Source organism: Pteropus medius, unplaced genomic scaffold (genome assembly GCF_902729225.1).
Source record: "Pteropus medius unplaced genomic scaffold, Ma_sr-lr_union100, whole genome shotgun sequence".
Lineage (NCBI taxonomy): Eukaryota > Metazoa > Chordata > Mammalia > Chiroptera > Pteropodidae > Pteropus > Pteropus medius.
Genome location: NW_024349802.1, coordinates 17,360,206 through 17,382,154, shown reverse-complemented (window position 1 = coordinate 17,382,154; position 21,949 = coordinate 17,360,206). Strand labels below are relative to the sequence as shown.

The following is a 21,949-nucleotide window of genomic DNA, read 5'->3' as shown; positions in this document are numbered from 1 at the left end:
GGCAAACAAAGACATTAAACGTGAACTGCAGTTATTTCAAGTTGGGTTTTATTAAAGTTATTTCTGCATACCATATATCATCCTTAGTTTTCTCTATTTGATTTTGCTTTAGTTTTTTAAATACCTTTATTCATTTATCAAATCCTTTACCATGAAAGCACTAAATATTACTGATTCCTTTATGATAGTGAGGAAAATCTGTAAGATTTGTAAAATCCAAGTACTAAAAAACCAAGATCCCCTCTTCAAGTGAGCCAAAGCTCCCTACATATCTTCTGCAAGCCAATAGTGTCTTTTCACTTTACCATCAAGATGAAAATAATTAGGAGCACTGACACAATTTTCTTGTTCCTTCAGTCTAAAAACATGGATTTTTTGCATTATGATTAAAAACAAAACAAAACAAAACCCAAACCACCAGAAGATAGAAGGAAAATAAGTTACTCTGATTAGCTTATGTTTTGTTAAGCATCTGTTAACCAGTCTTCCCCTTTTCCTAGACTTTAGTCAGCTATAAAAACATAGGAAAAACAATATGTATAATAAAGAGCACTAAAAATAAATATTTGAAGACCTACTGTAATAGGCAATTTACATATTTCATTTAATCCTCACAATATTGTGAGAAAATTATTATAACCATTTTAAAAATAAGGAATCAGCCTTAGAAGAGTGAAATGACTGAGGCCCAAGGTTACACAGATGACTGAGCTGGGATTCATGTTCAAGTCTCTGCCTACCAAGCTTCTCTGCTCTATTATGCTGCTCTAGCTCCCGAAAGCCCTTCAACTTTATATTCTTACTGTTATAGCTCCATCTTCTAAATTTACAATTTTAAGTCCACAAAACTACTAATAAAAGAATCTAAAAATTATTCTCAATCTACTTGCTAAAACGGGAGGTTCCAAGGAATATTAGAAAACTTAAGGTAATCAGAACATTTCATATGTAAAATTATGGTTATTCTAATTCACTGGTAATGACAGCTAGTAATCCAAGAACCCATGGGTAATTATAATTGGCTCATTTTCTTGTCATCATCTGTCAATCTCAGGAATATAGGCAAAAAAAGACAAATTCCTATTGTGAAACTGACTGCTCATTAAACTTACAGTACGCACTCAGTGGAATGACAAAAGAGGTTCTGGTTTTAAAATCATACCAGCAGTGGTGTGTGCATTCTAAAATCATGTACTTTTTTTTTAAGTGTCTAAATCTGGTGAAGACGGTAGGGCCCACTGGGGGATGACTTTATTGACAGAAGTCTGTGTACTGTTCTAGAATTATATATATCTAAGAGAATAATTTTTACCACTTCACTGAAAGGGGTCAAGGGTTCCTGTATCTGTAGAAATGGATTTATTTTATGGGTAACTAACTTAAATCTAAACCTATGCAATCTGGACAGCTAACATTTAATTGTCTGCAGGGGGCATCTTTGCAAGTTCATTAAAGAACTGTTGAATCTTAAATGACTGAAGTTAATATCTAGTTGTTCCTTATTCAAGTTCTTACTGAAATTTAGTTCACTAGTTTTAGACATTTCTTTTCAGTCCAATTCTAAAAAGTCTGTTTTCATACTCAGAAGAAGTGGAAGGGGCAAGGTTACATCATCAAGGCCTCTTCTAACATTAAAATAGGCATAAGTGACCTCCTTTCTAAAGTCTGATGTATCATTTATTCACTAACTCATTTATTGAACAAATCTTTTACAGAACACCAGCTACAAGAAGCAAGACTGAAAGAATCAAAAATAAACACAGAGGCTCATATGTCTAGGTTAATATGTAAAAGGGGAGCGAAATGTATGACAGATACAAAAACTAGGAAACAAAACTTTTCAATGTAAGAGAGGTAGTGAATTGTATCAATTAAAAAAAAATTCAGCATAATTAAATGAAAGGAATGGGAACCTAACATTTTTTCCCTGACCACATCCCTCCATAATCTAATAAAGGATCATAATTTAAATTTGACAAAGTGGCAGAGGATTTCAAGGCTGGTGAAAAGAGAAATTGTAGGTAAATTACCTATACAGACCAATTTAGGTCATTAGCTGCCTCAGTTTCCCTGAAATTATTATATACCAAGGAGGCTGAAAATAAGTTGAAGATAACTCAGCAAAAAAAGCACAAAGTTTCTTGGCCATCCTTGCTTGAAAGGGACCTGGGTATCTGGAATTTCTTGATGTTTCCTGTCTTCCAAGTTTAGCCTGGGCCTTAGCCCTTGTAAATGGGAATCGGAAAGGAGCAATGAGTGTGAATATGAATTCTACTTGGCAGGGACTACAAGGACAAAAAATGGCTATAAAGAAAATAAAATAAAGAGAGAAAGTCCTGAAAAATCTATGTATATAAAAATCAACCCAAACGATCTACATTCACACAACTATAAAGCATTATCACTTAAGTACCCAAATGTACCAATCCCTTTTCCCACAAAATACACAAGATCCTATGCAATACCTGTTATAAGGACTATCAGAAAGGAACAATTAGTCCAAAATACATAAACATATACTCATTTCCAACTTTTAAAAAGATTTTGGATTGAAAGTCCTCAGAGAACTAATTTAAACATAATTTTCTTAAACATAAAGGCCATAGAAACACTTGTCACATTGTTCAAATGCCGAATGGCAAGACTTCTGATGAGACCGAACAGGTCACATTAAATCAATAGAGTATCTTAGAAATAAAGCCAATATGACTAAATCCAAAACAGATCACATGAAGTACCTCATGTACAAACCTAGTTTAATAAATAAAGGAAACACAGGTGACTGCGCTCTGGAAGAACATTTGGTTCCTCACGGCCCATTCAGAGTCTTCTCTGAGATTCCACTGCCACTTCCACCTGGGCAAGTCTAATGGTGCGGCCATGAAGCTTGTAGCCATCTTGCCTTACCAATGCCACTGTGCCGGGCTGCACCCCAACACCAGCTGGCACATGACAGATGAGTTCATGCTCATGAGGGTCGTATTTGTCACCAATGGGTGTCATCTTCTCCAGGCCATGCTTGGCAAACACGCTTTTCAGCTTTGCTTCTAAAAGTGACAACCCCCGGAAGATCTGCTCCAGAGTGAGCTTCTGGTTCCCAGGCTCTGTTTCTTCAGAAATGCACTCTGTAGTCTTCTCCAAAATGTCTGCCACCTCTACCAAGTCCTTACAGAAACTCTGAATTCCTACAGAGAAGCCAGATAATTTTATTGTTTGTGAGCAAATCACCCTGCTCTTGGAAGGCACAGATAGGTGGCTAGTATACTGGGCACCCTAGGAAGTGAGCAGACTGCCATATATAACTCAAGGATCATCATCAATAATTACTACCTAACCCAATGACAAGCCAGTTTCTCTTGGAAGGCATACTAGGAAATGGGGAAGATGGTCAGAAGCCAAGAACTAGGTAAGACTATAAATAATAGGCTGAGGAACTTTAAAAATGTGACCATTTTTACGTTTCTTATACTTTTGCTGCTATTTATTTTTAAAATTGAAGTTATGTACATTTTGAAAATTCTCGCCTGTCTCAGTTGTACTGAGGCATCCATTCTCAATAGAGATAAGATGTTAAGATTTCATAGAGGGAAGTAATAAAAAAAACAGTTGACAAGGCTGTGCTTAGGCGGGGCAAAAGAGTGATTTATTTTAAGGACTGGCTCAATACAAAAAGTAAGCCACAACTATAAATGAAGTCTCTAACTGCCTGCTACGAAGTTATATGTAATTGCTAGAGATGAGCCAAAACTAGTCCTATCTTTTTAGAATCACATGAACTGTTATAGATCACATGAAAAAAGCGAACTTGGCGGTTGAGAAATCTCATCATTTTCAAGAGAATGTCTTATAAAGATCAATCAAGAATATCAAAGGCATCTCTGGTGAGTCAAAAGACAGACACTCTTAAGAGAAGTTGAAAGCTGTAAGCTTCTGGGCTGACTTATATAATGCCAGGGTACAAAGAGCCCCGGCTTCTACTTAGTAAAGTTCTAGGAATTTGGGTAAACAGAAGCCTAGGTTCTCTTGTCTGTACAGTGAGGGGTTCAGTCTCTGATTTCCTTCTAATTATTGTATCATTTCAATAGTAGTTTTGTTGGCATCATTTCTTGGGGTGGGGAGGGAGGATCCTTTGTGAGCTATTTAAGAGAAGGTAGATTACTGAGACAAAATTTTAACCCTAGAATAGTCATCATACTATAACCTTTAAAAGCATTCTACTTTTTTTCATACTTCCATGCTCACTAGCAAGCTTCAATTTTCTAAGTATTCCTGGCCACAGGAAGAAATGACCTAAGGAAATGACTCATATGGCATGTTTTGCTACACAAACTTTGCTCTGTAAACAAATATATCTCATTATCTATAAAATTCTTTTGAGTTTAGTTAATATGTACTTGTTCATGGGTACCTTATTAATTTTTAAGGAAACAGATATAAGCCAGTTCCTAACTCAGAGCTTGACTTTCGGTAAGCCAACTCACCCTGCTCCCCTTAAGTGGGCAAGAAGTCTTCCCTAGCTATTGAAACCGGTCACAATCGGTCTATCTACTACAGAAACTCCCTGTAGCTCAGAGGTTAGCCAACTTTTTCTGCAAACGGCCATATAGTAAATATTTTAGGTTTTGTGGGATTAGAGGCAAAATCAAAGACTTTATGTAGGTGATTATATAACAAAAGAGAAATTTCCACACATTTTTAATGATGAAATTCAAAACTATATTTATGGACTAAGAGGCTTGGCTTGGCCTCTGACAGTTGGAAATAAGAGACTAAAACTTGGATGAAATATCAGGGATACAATTTGAGAGTCAGGACTTAATTGGTACTTGGAGCCTTGAAACATGATGTCTACAGCACTGGATGAAAAGCAGAATGCTATGCCAAAGCTCTGGGATTAGACAGGACAGGAATGAAGTCCATCTGTGCACAAACAGACAAAATCCAGAGAACAGGAAGTAGTGTGATTAGAGGTCAGGAGACAATGGACTCATGTCTACATCTATCACAAATTCACTTTTTTTCCAGCTTACTTGTAAAAGACTAGATTAAACAGGATGCAAAGGCCTCTCAAGCACTTTCTTTCTATGTGTGGTGAAAGTACAATGCTCCATGTTAAATTGTGAGTACACCAAGTAATCACAGATTTGCTCTTTACCACTGAATTTCTATTACTCAATTAACACTTTCATGAACACTTCTGGAACAAGATGTGGCGCATGTAGAGAAAATTTTCTGAAAGGCTTTGAAACAGACCAAAAATATTCAACATCATTAATGAAAAAATAGATATGATAAAGCATAGCCTCCAGCGTTATCTGCTTCTATGTGGTCCAATCTTTGAGTTATTTTAAAACTTAGCAAACTGCAGAATACTGAGAGTAATGCAAATAATTCTTGTCCATAATAGTAAAAATCGTCTAGTAGAGGTGCAATTGATTATTGCACTATAGATACAGACCAATTTTGCTTCTGTGAAGCAAATTTCAACATTCTTGATTGGCCTATGCATCTGTTCTTTGGATTCTCCTCTGAACATCTTAATAATTCACTTGTTTGGTTAATGTGTTAAAACAGAATTATTTGTATAAACACTAGAATGTTAAATGTACATGTTTGAAAAATAAAATAAAGGTTTGGTCAAAATAAACACAAGCAATATTTAAGCAAATGGTTCACTAGACAACATTCTCTATAAGCAGCATAGAAAGACTAGGGGAATAATAAAAGGGTAGAGCAGGGATCAGTTAAGGACCCAGATGTGTTTTCACTACATTCAGTTTGCAGAACTGTTAGTAAGTGGCCTTAAAGTAGAAGGTATTTTTTATTGTGACTAAATCTCTCACCAAATATCTTGGCGTCTTCTACACATCTCTGAGTTCGTCTTCTTATGTTTTCACCATCAGCTACAGCTCTCTGGTATCTCACCTGACCATCAAAAGCAAAGTCAAAATGATGAGAAAACGAATGCTTTTAGGTACAAAAGAATGTATTTGCTTACTTTACAAATGTTTTCCTCGTGCTAGGTTTTTAATTAAAAAAAAAAAAAAGTAGGAGTTGTAGAAATCTTAGATCAGCTACTCCAAATCCCCAGTCAAAGCAGGAACCCACTCTTTATAGCAGCCCTGAAAAGCTGTCATTTAGCCTTCTAGTTCGAATACTCTATCAAGGTTTCAAGCTCATCTTGAGAAAAAGCTTTCTTTTTCACATTCACCCTACAACTTTTGTTAACTGAATTGAACTCTAGAACAACCAAGAGTACGTTTTAAAAATATATCAACTATTTGAAGGCAATTATTTTAGTCCTTTTAGTCTTCTCTTTCATTCTTATAATCCCTGTTTTTTTTCCTTTCCTTTTTTCAACTGCTCTCATAAAACATGCTTTCCAATCTCTTTACCATTCTGGGTGGTCTTGCTTTGTAATTACTCTAATATCTATCTTCCTCAAAGTGTGTCTGTCAACCTAGAACAGGGCACAGTTTGCCAAATGTAGTCTGATCAGCAGAGTATAGTGATAAATGATCTCACTCATTCAACAAATATTTATTGAGTGTCTATCATATGCCAGGCACTGTACTACCTTTGAAGCTACCAAAATATCAGGTACCTAAGCAGTGTAACACAACAGGGAAATGAAAAAGATGACTATCTTTAGCCAGTGATATTTTTGAACTGCTACAGATTATTTTGCCTAGTATACCTAGCAAAAGAGTGGAAGTAGAAGGAAAGGTAAAGAGCCAATTAGAGGAAACTTAATTTTAAAAATCGACACAAAAAACTTTATTGGATATTTAAACCAGAAGGAGAATGTGAAGAACAGAACAGATAATATAATATCCACTCACTGTTAAATCCTGGACTTCCTTCTCTAGTTTAACAGCTTTTAGCTTTAAGGCTCTTTCTGCAAGAGAGGGCCTAAGCTCATCGGGAGGGTCCTCAGAACTACAGTCCTCACCAGCAGTTCTCTGGGTGGCGGTGCTGAAAAGGTGCAGACATCCCCTAAAGTGGGAGGGAGGTGGCGCATAATGAAGAAATGCCATCATGGAGAGCCAAAGTTACAACAAAATTCAGAGACCAGGAAGTTTCCAGACTGAACTCTAGACAAAGTGCTTTCAGTTACAGTAACAATATGAAGTTATAAAGTGCTTACTAAGTACCAGACACTGTTTCAGGGTTTTACTTAAATCATCTTTTTATTTCATAACGTTTAAGTATTATTACCATCCCCATTTTACAGTAAGAAAACTGAGGCTCAGAGAAGATTAAGACTTGCTCAAGATCACATAGATAGTATTCTATTAAGCCAGGATACTGAGCACCAGGCAACAGAAATAACCAGTAGTGGGGACACAAAAGTCAGGAAAAGAAAACCAACATCTGACACCCAGAACTGGCAGGGCAATATCAGCAGGCATAATTCAAAACACAAAGCCATATAGTTCTGGTTCAAGCCTTCATTTCACAGGTGGGGAAAATAAAGCCCAGTAAAAGGATTTTACCAAACTGGAGTTAGAGCTAAAATTCTAAACCCTCTTGATCGTAAACTATAAGTAAGGCTTTTAGAAAAGAGAACCTGTGCTGAACAAGAAAGATTCTGAGATGGTAACTCACCTGTATATAAAATCAAGTCAATTAAATATGCATAAAACACTATATGTATGGACTGTGAATTGTAAACTGGTGAATAAAATATATTTTGTATTCAATTATGTTTATAATCTACAATTATGTATAGCCGAAATGTTTTGACATTTAGTTCAGTTCACACAGGAAGAAATTGGGAGTAGGGGTTAGTTTGTAGATCTTGGGTTGTAGTACTTCTGACCCCTCCTCCTTCAATGAAATTTCTAATTATACCTCCTGGATCCTTATAATTTGATGAGAAGTAAAATCAAGAAAATCAATTTGTGAGCACAAAAGCTTCTTAAAAAATAATTATTTATATAAAATGGCATATACTGAAATGTGCTTACTGAGGTGGCATCTGAACAAAGGTTCAAAGAGGAGTAAAGGAGTAAAGGAGTTTGCTTTAAAAAAAAAAAAAAAGAGTGAACAGTCAGAATACGGTGTAGTCGACAACTTTCATCTCCCAGACTTTCCAGGCCAGTCCTGAATTCACTGATTATGATCCGGTGTCAGATTATACACATGATTCTAAATTTTGGGGTAAGAAAATAGGGTCATCACAGATCTGGGGCAAATCACACAGAGTGAAAAACGTCCTTCCTCCTAAACCTCAAACAAACCACGTTTATTCAACAGAAAGTAGGTGAGAATATGAAGGCCAGTTTAAATGGAAAATGGCCAGAGCTCAAGTAGTGACAGAGAGGGGAGTTGTGGCTGAGCCCTTCACTTCCTACTGAAGTCAGGCTGGGTGGTGGGTAAATTTTACCAGAAATATTTTCTTCTGGTCTGGTCACTTCCTACATCACAAACTGCCAAAAGACTTAAAAAAAAAATTAATCGTGATTAAAAAAAAAAAAAGCCGGAAACCCTGAATTCAACCTCTCACCCAGGTGTTAGGGCAGGTGCCTTAAAATAAAAAGGTGATAAAGTTATGCATACAGTAATTCTCGGATTCTCCCACGGCTTAATTTACATTTCAGAGGTCCAACCTTATCCATGTCCCTACTCTGCCAGTTTTTGTTTCCCAGGAAGAAACAGTCAACAGGGAATTGTACCTAAGAATAATTAACATTGCTTACTAATTAAAAGCGCCGATTCTAGAACCGTGACTGGTTTCCAGTCTGGGTTCCACCATTTCCCGAGTATCATCTGAAGAAGTTACCCAACATTTCCAAACCTCTGTTTCCTCAGGGGATAATAAAAAGAACTACCCATAGTTCTACAACCGTCATGATAAGTTATCAATAAAAACTGCCGCAGCCGATGAATAAAGGCAGCAACTGGAACTTCACAGACTCCCGAAGGCAAGTGAAAGCGCCGCTTGGGTCGAGACCAAGTCTTAACGCCCTCCTTTTCCCAACAGGTGAAGTGAAGCCTGGATAATAGGGAAGAGACTGGTCTAAAGTCACACAGAAGTCTGAGGAGAGATTCCCAATTTACCTGCAGACGTTAACAGCTAGGAAAAGGGGCTGGGACAGGTACCTGCCCAATTCAACCTATGCTTGGGGCTAAAGAGACTTTCCACCTAAGAGGACGTGACCTCGAATCATCCCACCTTCCCCGGCGTGGCAAGGATGCGCCGCTGTCGGTCTCAGTTTGCCCCTCTGTAAAATGGGGCCGTAAAACCCTGATCCTAGCGGCCAAAAGGCTTGATGGGTCCTCTCGCCCACAACTGTCCCTCCAGGTCGCTCGTCTCGAACTGTCCTCACGTCCACAACCCCGCGGTCTGCCTCGCTTACTTACCTGCCATCCGACGCGGCACTCGAGGACAAGAGGCGCTGTACCCGCCACCGGACCGCCCACAGGGACCGCGCGGCCATGTTCCTGACCTAGGCTGACGGAGGCAGCGCGCGCGCACTTGCTCCGAGTCGCGAGATAGGCTCACTTAAAAAACCACGCTTCCCGGCAGCCTTCGCGGGCGTCTCCCCTCTCAAGGCCGCCGGATGCGAATGCTACTCTTCCGGCTCCTGTAGTGCACTGCGCTGGTGGTCCCGGGCGGAGCCCTTCCGGTCCCTGGTGTATTCGGCGCGTAGGATGTGTTTCTGTTAACAGCAATATATGCTGGGTGCTAGCCGCGGAATCCGTGGCGAACAAGGATGTCAACCGTGCCTTCGTTGAGTTTATGTGAAGTTATAAGCAACAAACAAATGCAAACGCGATATAAAGTCAAAATAGGACCGAGGTTTAAAGGTGAGGGGTATAGTGCTGCGGAAGCCTAGAATACAATATGGCCGAGTGTGGGGAGTTTTCCTAAAGGAAATAATATTTGGACTGAAAGCTGAAGAATGTGTAGATCAAAAGAACAGGAAAGTTGTTCAGGTAGAAGTAAACAGCATCTGTAAGGATCCAGTAAAGAGGGACAGTATTGCGAATAAGGGACTGAAATACTGGCGGAAGGGGAGGGCAACATAGGATGTCTGGTTAGGCAGGGCCAGATGTCTTGAGGAATTTAAAAGCACCTTGGTTCTGACCCCATCTCCATCACTCTTCCCTTCTTTTCCCTCCAGTTTTCTCATTTCCCTCACTAAAATGTGAGTTTCATTTAGGCAGAGACTTTTTTTTTTTGTCTTTATTTTCAGAGAATAGTGCCCTAATGTAGGTCAAAATCTTTTTGTTTAATAAACTTGAGTCTCATTCTCATTGTAGTGGGAATATGTTATAAAGCCTTTACATGTTTAAAGGAGTCACTTATAGGGTGGAGATGGCAGGATGTGGGGAAATAGGAGGGAGACAAGCTGTTGAAATAGTCCATGCGAGGGTCTTAGGGTCACAGTAGAGACCTTTGTAACTACCCTATCTAAGGTAGTTACTATTTTAGGTGTGTCCAGCACATTTTTGTTTCCATCGTAGTGTTTTGTTTCGTTTTTTTTCTAGAGCTTGACGAGGATGTCCGTCTTGTTCACAGCTGTGATTTCTGACATCTAGTACATACGGTAGACACAGTACTCAGGAAATATTTGTTGAATTAATTAATGAAGTTAGATGGAGTTAGTGGACATAGGAAGAAGTGGATGAATTTTAGAGAGATTTATTCTGGAAACCTGAATAGGATATGAACAGGATATGAAGATGGACTGGCGACTGGGGTTGAGGGCATTTGGAGTTGCCAGACTAGTTACTGACTGGATAGTTCCTAAGGTAAAAAAAAATTTAAGAGATGAGAAGTTTGCCTTCATCTTTCTGAATCTTCACCATAACATGGCTTACTTGTATTGTAGCTATTTGGGTCAGATTTTCTCTCTGCTTCTCTGTGAGTTCCATGAGGACAGACCTGGAAGTCTTTTGCATATTTATATTCTATCCAAGACCCAATCAGATGTATTGTAGCCAGCACTTTATGTTTCCTTTTGGCCTTAGGAGAAGAGCAACATGATTTAAGGAGGGATTATAACTCCCATTTACACATGAGAAAATTGAGGCTCAAAGAGGTTGGTGAACCTGTTCAAGGTCCCCCACTGAAGATCCAATGACACTACAGATCTGATAGTCCAAACATCTGGTGGTATTGGGAAGTATGGAGCTTCATTCAAGTCCACCTCAGATTCATGAGCCTATACTTTGAAAAACAACCAAACAAGGCATTTTAACAACCTAGAACTGACTTCCTTGCTTTAGCCATTTTCTTTACACTTTTCTTAGCTGTTCAACTTACACCAAATGTGCTGTATACATGCATCCATTCATTCATCTATTAAGAGCTAGTGTGCTTCTGAATGCCGCAGTGCAGGGGGAGGGAATGAATGAAATAGATCCTTGGAACTGAGAGAAAGGGCTCTTGGGTCAGACTTCTTGTATTCAAGTGCAGTCTCTACCACTTCCTAATTGTCGGCTTTGGCAAGTTAGCTAACCTCTCTTGCCTTCCATTTCCTGAACTGCGAAAATTGGAATAATAGAACCTATCCCACAGGGTTTTAGTGAAGACTAAAGGGATAATGCCTAGAAAAGTAATTAATTAGCCCAGGATCAGCTATGTAATTTAAAGGGCAAAAGGAAAATGTAGAGCCCCTTATTCTAAACTTACTAATAGAGCAACAGCAGAGCAATCAACCAAGCACAGACCTCCTAAGCGTGCCTTCATAGGTTGCATGCCTATGAAGCTGTCCCTGGCTCACATAGCCCAATGCATGGTAAGTGCTTAATAAATGTTAATTATTAGTTTCCTAGGGTCCCGCCTCTTAAAGAGTCTAAGATCTATCGGCGTGAAAAGATACTTAGTCTCAAAATAACAGCATGGAAAAATGAGGACACAGATTGTTAGGTGACATTCCAGGATCCACATTTTAAAAAGGACATTGACAGTCCAGATTATGTGATCACCTTTATCATTGAAGACACTTAGGTGGAATCTGAAATGAAAATTGTCAGTTACAGATTGGTTGTCTTATAGCTTTTGGTGGTTGTAATTACCATGTAAAAGTCATTTCTTCTCTAGTGGAAAGGATTTTGAGTCAGACATATATAGTTAGTAATAAGAACCACTATTGATTGGGCATTTACATTTCTTGAACACCGTGCAAGAGGCTTCCCATGTATTATTATCTCATTGAATTCACCTAACAGTTTTGGGTGGAAAGCACAATTGTGAACCTGGTTTTCATCGGTTAAGAAAAACAAGAATGAGAGAGGTCAAGTGACTTTCCCAAAGTCACAGCTGTTAAATGGCAGAGGCAGGGCTCGAATCTAGCCTGTGTGAATCCAGGCTCATAAGCCCTAAGCCTTATGCTCTGCCACTGATCAGCTGGGTACTTTTGGTAAGGTTATGTTTTTTGCTCTGGTCTCCATCTACCTCAGAGGGTGGAAATGTTTGGATGAAGCTCAAGTATGTGAAGCCTTAGGCAGGGTAAAGTATGTGAAACCTTTAGCAAAGCGTCCAGAAATTATTCAGGGATTTCTCTTCTCTCCTTTTGAGCTAACCTCTGGGCTCATACAGTTAAATGGTTTTATCTTTATTGGTGGGAAATGTGGTAAAGACTCATAAAGTGCCTACAGTGTTTAGAAAGTAGCGAGTAACACAGTAAGGAGACTGCTTGGGATTTGAGGTCTTCACCAGTCTATAAAAGTATCAAGTGTTTGTAAAAGGCACTCACAAAGCAGAAATGAGCCACTGTCGTCTTGATTCTCCCTGATTGTTTTACTTGTTAGCAGATATGGAAGAGCAGACTGGTGGTCCTCTGAGTGCAAGATAAGGATAAACACTTGAAGAATATCACTTAGATTTCTAACCAGTGTCATATAAAATAGATAAAGGACTTGATTGACAGCAAATGATCTCACCCTACAAAGCCTGCAACATCTTGTGGACATTAGAAATGCATGCTCCTGTCACTAAGTATCACTCTGATCTTAAAATATGTCAGCTGCGGAACCTCTCCTTGCCTGTTGCATACACAGACAGACCTCTGATTTGAAAACAGCTCAAATCTGGGGTTTTGGTAGCTGCGTCTGCCTAAAGCAGATGAGGAATGCTTATAGAATTTGCATGTTCTTGATAGCTTTTGTTCACCTTTATTCAGGCAGGGATAGGATAGTTCTGTTGATTTTCAGCCAGTTTACTTGCCCAGAGATTGTCAGTAATGTCCAACACAAATCCAGATGATGCAAGTGTGATTGGATGATCAAGTCTCTGTACTGTATCACTGATGCTTTAGCACTTCCTTCCTTTGCCCTAAGGAGTGGGAATGGGATGCTGAGAATGGAATGGAATGGCTTATTCACATGTGCTTTCATTTCTTCAGAAGGGAAGGCAAAAACATTTAACAAAACCTTTACAATTGTGCAGATTTCTGTCTCCCTCCACCCCCATTTTTCACCCTCTGTAAAGTTGTATAAGGATACTCTCCATTTCCCTCATCCCATCTACTTCGTCCCTCCTTATACCCCCTAATAATTACGCAGACAATAAAGGCTGGTCTTTTGGGTGCCCTGGAGAGTGGGGGCTACTTCCAGTGTTCTGATGTCTCCTTGTGAAAAAAGCATTTCCACCTCAGATGAACAAGCTGATATTTCTTTTGGATAAAATCCTCATCCTCTTTCTAGGTCTTCTTCATTTCCCATTCCTGAGGTACAGAAAGACAAGACAAATCAGTTTGTTGAATATTCTAATGTGACTTGTAGGATAAAAACATTCCACTGCACCTAATTATATAAAAATCTCCACTGGCCATAATAGTCATATGTCCTAGTCCTACTCTCTTTCTTTGGCTGTGGGTAAGTCATTTCTCCACAATGGGTTTCATCTCTGAGGGGGCTCAAATATCACAAGGATTGTCTTTCTTTGACAAGAAACCTGATGCCCAGAAGGAGGGAAGTAGGGATTGCATCTGGCTCCAGTGCTGTTCCATAGGACCTTGGGGTGGGGGTAGGAGGCTGATGGGAGAGAAGCCAAAGCAGTTTGGTATGGAAGGGTGAGGGTAGGCAGCCCACAGGGCACCATTCCTTCTCCTCAGGCTGTCTAGCAGTTCATCTGAGGGGTAGTGAAGTCATGGCCAACAGTTGGTGGCTGTTTACCCATCAACAATACATGAGGTTTTTAGCTAGCCCTGGAGGTGATGGTGTGAACGAGGGTAGAACTTGGTGATTAGAAAATTCTTGGTGGGAGGATTCTCTAGTCCCAACATGCTCTTCTCCCAGTCTTTGCCACCTGAACCACAGTGGCTTAGGTGAGTGACCTAGGAGTCATCCTTGATTCCTTTCTTTTCCTCATCTTCCATATCCTCAGCAAATCCTTTAGCTCTATCTTCAAAGCCAGCCACTTCATATCACCTCCACTAGACCTTTTTTATCTCATTTATTTTTAACTTATCTCTCTTACCTCCTCATCTATTCTCAACATAGTAGCCACCATGGTCTTTTAAAAAATGTAATTTATATCCAAAAAATTTCTTGCTCAGAACTTGCCAGTGACTTTCTATTATGTCAGAGCAAGATCCAGAGTTCTTCCAATGGCCTACAAGGGTCAAGGGTCATATTTATACAAAAACATGCAGTAGGCCAGATTTGTATGACCTATCAGCTAAGAATGGTTTTTACATTTTTAAATGTTTGAAAAAAAATCATTAGAAAAATTTTCATGATGTGGAAATTATATGAAATTTAAATCTCAGTGTCCATTATTAAGGTTTTCTTAGGACATAGCCATGTTCATCATTCATTTCCATATTGTCTGTGACTGCTTTCCTGCTACAATGACGTGGTCAGGTGGTTGCGAAAGAGACCATATAGTTCACAAAGCCTTAAATATTCACTGTCTGGCCCTTTACAGAAAAAATGTGTTGATGTCTGGTCTGGATGATCTGGCTTCTGGATGGTTACTTCTCTAATGCTCAGGTATTTTTCAGGACCACACTTTCCTATTTGCCATTCTAAAATCCAGAAAACTCTGACGACAAAGTTTTTACTCAAGTGTTTTGGCACAAATTAATTTGGTGGCAAAACATGACCTGAATTGATATGAGGCTGTTTATAATCTATTTATTTCATGTGCTGTGAATATTCATGTGTCTTGCTATAGAATTATTAATGTGTTTGGTTATAGGCTACCTCCTGAGAACTTGTTGGGGTTTTTCATCATATATAGTATATGCATCATATTACCTTTCTAAGATCCAAAACATTCTGAAACACAGGTGGTCCTAAGAGTTTCAGAGACAGGACTGTGGACCAGTATCATGGAGTGAGCTCTGGACTTAGAATTGAAGAGGTGGGTTTGCAAGACAGTTCTCATAGTGGTGCTCTGTATAACCTCGGGCAAGTCCCTTCACTCCCTCATCTTCAGTTTCCTTACCTATGAAATAGGCCTTTCTCGTCTCAGAATACAATGTAGGCTCAGAAACTCGAGCTTGTTAGGACTATGTATTAAAAAGAGTAAATAGATTCTGAATGAGATTTGAAGATCTTCGCTCTGAGCAAAGTTCAGGAGTTTTATTGCATGGTATGTTGGCAGTTCTTCGCCTTTCTCACTAGCTGACTTTTTTAGTTCTTGGTGAGTTTCCATAGAAAGGAGGCTGCCAGATCTCTGAACTGTGATTAGCTGAGCTATTGCTGTACCTTGGCTTTTTGTAGCACCCTTCCTTGGTTGGAGGTTACGATGGATGGACTCCTCTTCCTCAGCTCAGAAACACAGTTGACAGGGAGAGGCTGCTCTGGGGCATTATTATGGGGTTTATTTGCAGTTTCCTGTTGATGACAAGAAATAATTACATAGGTGAAGTACACACAGGCCTGCCCTGAAAAGAATGCAAATAGATGTTACTATGCATACGTGCCGGCATCAAACAGAATGAGGGGAGGAAGACACTTGAGGGCCTTGGAATAAATGTAATGACAGCTAAAATTACTGATCCCTCACTATGTACCAGGCATTATGTGGATTGCTCATTTAGCCTTTTTAAGCCTGTGAAGTAGGTTTATTAGTCATCTTATTTTACAGATAAGAAAAATGGGAAGGAAGGTCAGGTCACTGCTCAAGGTCACATGGCTGGTGAGTGGGAGAGCTGGGATTCAGACCCCTATCTTTTGCTCTCTCTTCTGTAATCCTTCTCATTTTCTATACTGCTCTCACCCCTTAAAATTTTCAGATGATTACTTAGTACCTTACTGGATGTAGTTCATTAAGTGTGACATTAACTGCTAAGCCTGCGGGGGAATTTAGAGAAGACGTCCCTTTATCTCCAAAGGATGCAGAAAGGATCAAAAATGGAGGGAAAAGTCTTCTAGAATGTGAACATCAGGGCATGTTGGTGGGAAGAAGCTGCTGGGATGAGTGAACCACTTCTGGCTTGTTCACCAGCCCTCTGTGACTGTGAAGTTGTTTTGTCCCCTGGTCCTTAAACTCTTCATCTGTAAATGAGGTTGGAACTGTCCCATGGAGAGGAAGTGTAGGGTGTAAGAAACAGTCCTGGCTTCCTAGTCATGGGGTGTGGTGTGACCAGGTGGTGTGAACTTGGACAACAATAAGATTTACAGTTGTCATTAACAAGGCACACTTATCAGACAAGTTATTTCATGTCTCTGAGTCTCGGTTTCCTCATCTGAAAGCAAGTATAACATTTATTTATTCAAAAAAACATTTATTGCACTCCTGTTTTTCAGACCCTGTAAAAGGCTAGGGCTATCATGAAAAAAAATGGATATATTCCAGTTCTTAATAAATAAAAATATCATCTATTTGAGGAGATAGACATTAGACAAGTAAGAATACAAATATATATGTGTGTGTGTGTACACACAAATTGTAGTTATATGTTAAGAGGAAGAATAACAGATGAGACTGTTGATAATTTAGACCAATGGTTCCTAAATGGGTGATTTTACCTTCCTAGGGACATTTAGCAATTTTTGGAGACATTTTTGGTTGTCATGACTGGGAGTGTGGAGCTACTGGCATCTAGTAGGTAGAGGCCAGGGATGCTGTTAAACATCCTACAGTGCACGCGACAATCCCATATAAAAAAGAATTATTGTTCCCAAATGTCAGTAGTGCTGATGTTGAGACACATCTGATATAGACTGAGGTCAACGAGGTCTCTGTGAGGGAGTCTCATTTAAGGTGACAGTATCTACCTTGCACTATTGCTAGGAATGTTAGAGATAATGGATGAAAGCTCTGAGGACAGGGCCTGGTGCACTGGGAGTCCTAGGAGAGGGCATATGCAAGGTGGCTAAAGCAGGGCCCTGGAGTCAGACTTCCGGGGTTTGGGATCCCATCTCCCACTTAGCTGAATGACCTTGAGCAAGTCACTCAACATCTTTGAACCTCAATTTCTTTGTATGTCACATGGGGTGAGTACAAATAGTAGTACCTCATAGGACTACTGTGAAGGCTATGTGAGATAATAACAAGTTAAGATGCTATACTGGCCTATGGTAATTAGTGAATAGAAGTTTATTATTCAACATATGGTAATTATTATTATCAGTAATCTCAAGGTCACTTCTAAGATCACATTCAGGATACAAAGTCAAATGGCGGTGCATCAGTGGAGAGAACATAGGCAAGTTCCCAGAGAACTTGCTCCAAGAATCCCTTCTTACCTGTGCCATCTATGGCATGTCCCTTAGGGCTTGTTTTGTCATCTGTAAATGAGCATAGCTCCTAGCCCCAAAGAATGATCAAGATCTGTAGCATGTGAGGGCATTAAGGAGCAGCTGCCCCTAGCACAGAAGGAAGTGGACTCACCCCACTCTTGTTCTTGCTGCCCATGGAGAGTCCCAGGGCCGGACCCCCTGCCAGGGACTGCTGTAAGCGTTCCTTCACAGCCACCAGCCTCAGCTCCAGGTCGATCCGGCGCTCCTCCTTTGTCCGACACTGAGCTTCCAGGGTGGCCACAGCCTCCTCTAGAACCTTTAATTTTGCTCCTGTGTCCGAAGACAGTGATGAGAAACAGCTGAACCTGGCCTAAAGCATCAAGGAGTTTGGCAGGGCCTCAGGTCCTAGTCTGCCCCTCCTAGAGGGCTTTTCCAGTCCTCATTCCTGATAGATGGATGTTGGGCCTGGAGTTCCAGCTCCATGCTGGGTAGTGTGATTTTTACCTGCCCAATACCCATTTCCCTATCTTTGGATACAGAACCCTGATTTTCCACTGGGAAACCACCTTTCCTCTCTCATTCTCTATAGTTTGAATGGGGCTGACTTCATTCAGCTTAGTCATGGCCCATAATCATCTCATTTTCTAGTCAAAGTGATTTGTTTAGGGATCAAAGTTGATCAGAGTGAATCCTGAGGTATCTCTGCTGGGGTGGCTGAGAGCTGGAGCTGCACAGCAATTTTGCCACCATAAGGGTCAGAGAATTAAAACAATGTAGGGGAAGGCAGAAGCAAGAATTAGCTTCCTGTTGACATCATTTAAGTTCCTGGACCTCACTATACTTGATTTTTCAATTTTTTAATTGTACTTTTTTCTTTTCATTTCTAAGACAGTTTAACTTCGGTTTCTGTTACTTACAAGCAAGAGTTATAACACAGGGCTTTACATTAATCAGGAGTTCCTACTAGGATTTTGCTGCTTATTCAGTTTAACCCAGCATACCTGTATTGGAACCTTCTTCATGCCAAGAACTATGTTGGGCCTTACTGGGTTTAAAAATTTGTTCCATTATTTGCCCTGAAGGAAGCTGCCCTGGAAGTTTTCTAGTAATGGTCGATCCTTTTCATTCCTTTGTTCATTCTATAAGTACTTACTGAGTGCTTGCTATGTACCAGACATTGTCCATCATTCCCAGCACCTGGACCAGTGACTTACAGCACTGAAAGTGTGCTGAACTACAACTATAGAGAGAATTCAAACGAAATAGCAGAAAATGGGGCAGAGAAGAGCCCAGAGCAGGCAGGGCCTATGGAGGTCATGACCCTGGATTTCAGAAGAGGATCCTGGCAAAGTGTCACTGTCCATCATTCCCAACATCTGGACTAATGTCTCACACAGGTGCTCAGCACCTGTCTGTGAACGAATGAGTTACTGTGAGGTCCAAAATGATCTATTATTTCTTTGATTCTAAGGCACACTCTGTTTTTCACATTTTAACATTTCTAAAATCAGATTGCATCTGACCACATTAAGGGTACACATTTTTGTGATACTTTTTCATCTCTTTTCCCCAAAAGCAGTTATTAAGTTAATGATATTTCCATTAGTCAGAAAGGATGAAGAAGAAGATGATGATGATGATGATGATGATGATGGGAGGAAGGGAGAAGCACACCTGTCCTGGGTAAGAAACCAGGTGGCCAGTGTCAGGGGAAGTGTCAAGGCTGAGCCTCCCCCAATCCTGAGGGCACTCAGGACCACACCCATGTAGGTACCTGGGCTGTTCCGAATGGCATCTTTCAGTTGCCTCTTTTCCTGCCTCAGTGCCATCAGCTCTGTCCGGATCGTGTCTTTCTCTTTCTCCAGCTTCTCTTTTTCTACTAGGTACCTCCGGGCATCCTCCTCAGCTCGGTTCTTACCATACTTGTATTGATTGGCACCTGTAGAGATGTGAGGCAGCAAAAGGCCCTCAGTTCTGATCTCTGATAAGGGTACGTGGGTGGTGTTAGCTACTCTCTCAGCTTCAACTTTTCCATCTACAAAATGGGAATATTTAGATCTATACCCCTAGATATATTTAGTATGACTCCTCTAAGGAAACAAGGGACAAAAGGGAGATAGTAGAGCATGGGGACAAGGAACAAGGGCTTTGGACCAGGTAGACCAAGGTTTGCATTCTCTTGTGCTCTTTACTGGCTGTGTGACATCGAGGCAAAAGTGAATGGTGGTTTTTTTTGTGCCTTCCCCTCAGCCCTACTTTCCTCATTTGTAAATGTGGATATTGATCAAATTTACCTCTTAGCATTGTAGTAGGGTTTAAATGAGATAATTAAATGAAAAGTATTTAGTATTTTACTTGGAAAATATTAAGTGCTTAGTAAATGTTAGATCATAATAATAATGTAAAATAAATTTTATGATATATAACATACTTTGGTTTTAAAAGGGCATGGTTTATAGTAAACTCTCTGGTATATATAAGACTAGGTGATAGGTAAGTATAACTCAGATCCATAGAGAATTGAGACCTTGGGCTAAAGTCAGGCATTGCCCATTTTATTTTTGGGAAATGGTGGAGGGGGAGGGAGAGAAGGATCTAGTAGTCTACTATGGGCTCTACACTGATGATGGACAAAAACAACAAATAATTATAGCAAAAATTGATTGAGTACTATATGCTAGGCTATTTATATGCATTTTTATTTAATCCTCATAAAAACTTATTATTGTTAGCTCTATATTGTTGAAGAAACAGGTACAGAGAGGTTCGATCTTACTGCTAATGATGGTAAAGCCAACGTTTGAACCCATGTCTATCTAACTTTAGGCTCCATGCTGTGCAATCAAAACTGCTGGGGTAAGGCCATAGTCTAACCTCTCGGGGAAAGTTTTATTTTGTTCTTGAGATAGCCACACAGTCCTTTGTAAGTCGGTGGAATGTGGAGTGAGTCCCATGATTTACTGATAATTGTGGGTCTTGTCTCTCCAGTTCTTGTAGAGATTGCACTGGTTACCCAGCAACCCATGCAAAAATCAGTTCCTGCTATAACTGCCCTGCAATTCAAGCCAGATCATAAAGCATAGAGGGCAGAGAAGGAGCCCCACACTTTCCCCAACTTCCCAGATACGCAGTGGCATCCCAGGGGAGTTGGCTCCTTGTCTTTTGGATTTTATAGACTGGGAAAAGAAAAAAAGGGTAGACCAACAAAAGGTTGTCAGTGTATCGGATAAGGACTTTTAAAACTCCAACTACCATCTATTCTCAATATTTTGTAAAATGATATTTTAACATCCCTAGAGTTGGAAGGACACAGATGCAGAATAGAATAGTTATTTACATTGAATAGATTTAGCTTTATAAAAAAACTTCATGTACTGTGTTTATTATTTTAATTTCATTGCAGATGACTGAAAACTTCCTTAGGGACCGAAACAGCGAGTGGACTCACCTTTGGGAGCCACTGTCCTGGTTTGCTTTAATGTGTCAGCACCACAGAGAGCAGCTTATCTCACACCCCCCATCCTGTACCACTTCTGTCATTCAGATGGTGGTGAAGAAGCAAACTAGATTGTTGTAAGGAGCTGTAATTTTGTGGGCCTCATAGTTTTAGTGATAAAATATTTGCTTCAGAACTGCTCAAGCACCTTCCAGAAAAATCTAGGCTGCCATAGTGGGGGTGGGGAAGGAATGTTTAGTGTCCGAGGTACTCATGTAACTAATGCACTGATGTTTTTATTGCTGAGTGACATTCCAGGTGATCTTGCAGATGCCTCCATTGTTTCTGATAAATCAGCCTTTAATCATATTGGGGATTCTTTGTAAGTGATGAATCGATTTTCTCTTCTGCTTTCAAGGTTTTCTCCTTGTCTTTGGCTTTAACATCTTTGACCATGATGTATCTTTTGTGGATCTCTTTGCCTTTATCCTACTTGAACTTCACTGGTATCCTGGATGTATAAATTAATGTTCTTCAATAAATTTGGCAAGTTTTCAGCCAGTGTTTTTTAAAATATTTTTTATGCTCCTTTTTCTCTCCTGGTACTACTCCCTTTATGCATATGTTAGTGCACTAATAGTGTTCTGTATTTCTTTGAGGCTCTATTCATTTTTTTTTCATTCTTTTTTCTTTTTCTGTATAGGTTCACACTTTCATGCTTCATATTTTTTGGTTTCATATTTTTTGGTTGAATATTAGACATCTTAGGTCACATAGCATTTCTAGATATTGATCCCCCCACTTCAGGTTGTTTGTTTAGTGACTTAGCTGGCTCATTCAGTGAAGTCCACTTCCCCCTGCAGT

At 39.8% G+C, this 21,949-nt stretch overlaps 2 protein-coding genes and 1 long non-coding RNA gene across 4 annotated transcripts in view; 1 reads left to right on the top strand and 2 right to left on the bottom strand.

Moving 5' to 3' along the window:
- Positions 1-26: 26 nt before the first annotated feature.
- GRPEL2 (GrpE like 2, mitochondrial) lies at positions 27-9,523 on the bottom strand. Its single transcript, XM_039836504.1, has 4 exons — positions 9,367-9,523; positions 6,843-6,996; positions 5,844-5,925; positions 27-3,185 (listed from the first exon to the last, which is right to left on the bottom strand). Exons 1-4 carry the CDS (start codon positions 9,441-9,443, stop codon positions 2,821-2,823), a joined length of 678 nt encoding a protein of 225 aa, XP_039692438.1. The 5' UTR covers positions 9,444-9,523; the 3' UTR covers positions 27-2,820.
- An 84-nt stretch (positions 9,524-9,607) lies between these two features.
- The window catches only part of LOC120581529 (uncharacterized), a 58,015-nt gene continuing 45,673 nt past the window's right edge, over positions 9,608-21,949 (top strand). Inside the window, exon 1 of one of the 2 annotated variants that reach the window (XR_005647308.1) lies at positions 9,608-9,813. This is a non-coding gene — a long non-coding RNA (uncharacterized LOC120581529). The remainder of the gene's footprint in view (positions 9,814-21,949) is intronic. The other variant, XR_005647307.1, reaches the window with a different exon arrangement.
- AFAP1L1 (actin filament associated protein 1 like 1) overlaps positions 10,739-21,949 on the bottom strand; it is a 59,512-nt gene continuing 48,301 nt past the window's right edge. Inside the window, exons 16-19 of the mRNA XM_039836499.1 lie at positions 19,424-19,588; positions 17,801-17,979; positions 15,670-15,798; positions 10,739-13,679 (exon numbers count right to left, since the gene is read on the bottom strand). Of these exons, the coding sequence (XP_039692433.1) occupies positions 13,656-13,679; positions 15,670-15,798; positions 17,801-17,979; positions 19,424-19,588 (497 nt within the window). The 3' untranslated portion in view covers positions 10,739-13,655. The remainder of the gene's footprint in view (positions 13,680-15,669; positions 15,799-17,800; positions 17,980-19,423; positions 19,589-21,949) is intronic.

Excerpts from the sequence above, each read along its gene's own strand:
- GRPEL2 (XM_039836504.1), bottom strand. The coding sequence starts at position 9,443 with ATGGCCGCGCGGTCCCTGTGGGCGGTCCGGTGGCGGGTACAGCGCCTC. Across the intron at positions 6,997-9,366 it reads AGTGCCGCGTCGGATGGCAG|GGGATGTCTGCACCTTTTCA; the intron begins GTAAGTAAGCGA and ends CTCCCACTTTAG. Across the intron at positions 3,186-5,843 it reads AGAAGACGCCAAGATATTTG|GAATTCAGAGTTTCTGTAAG; the intron begins GTGAGAGATTTA and ends GCTTCTCTGTAG.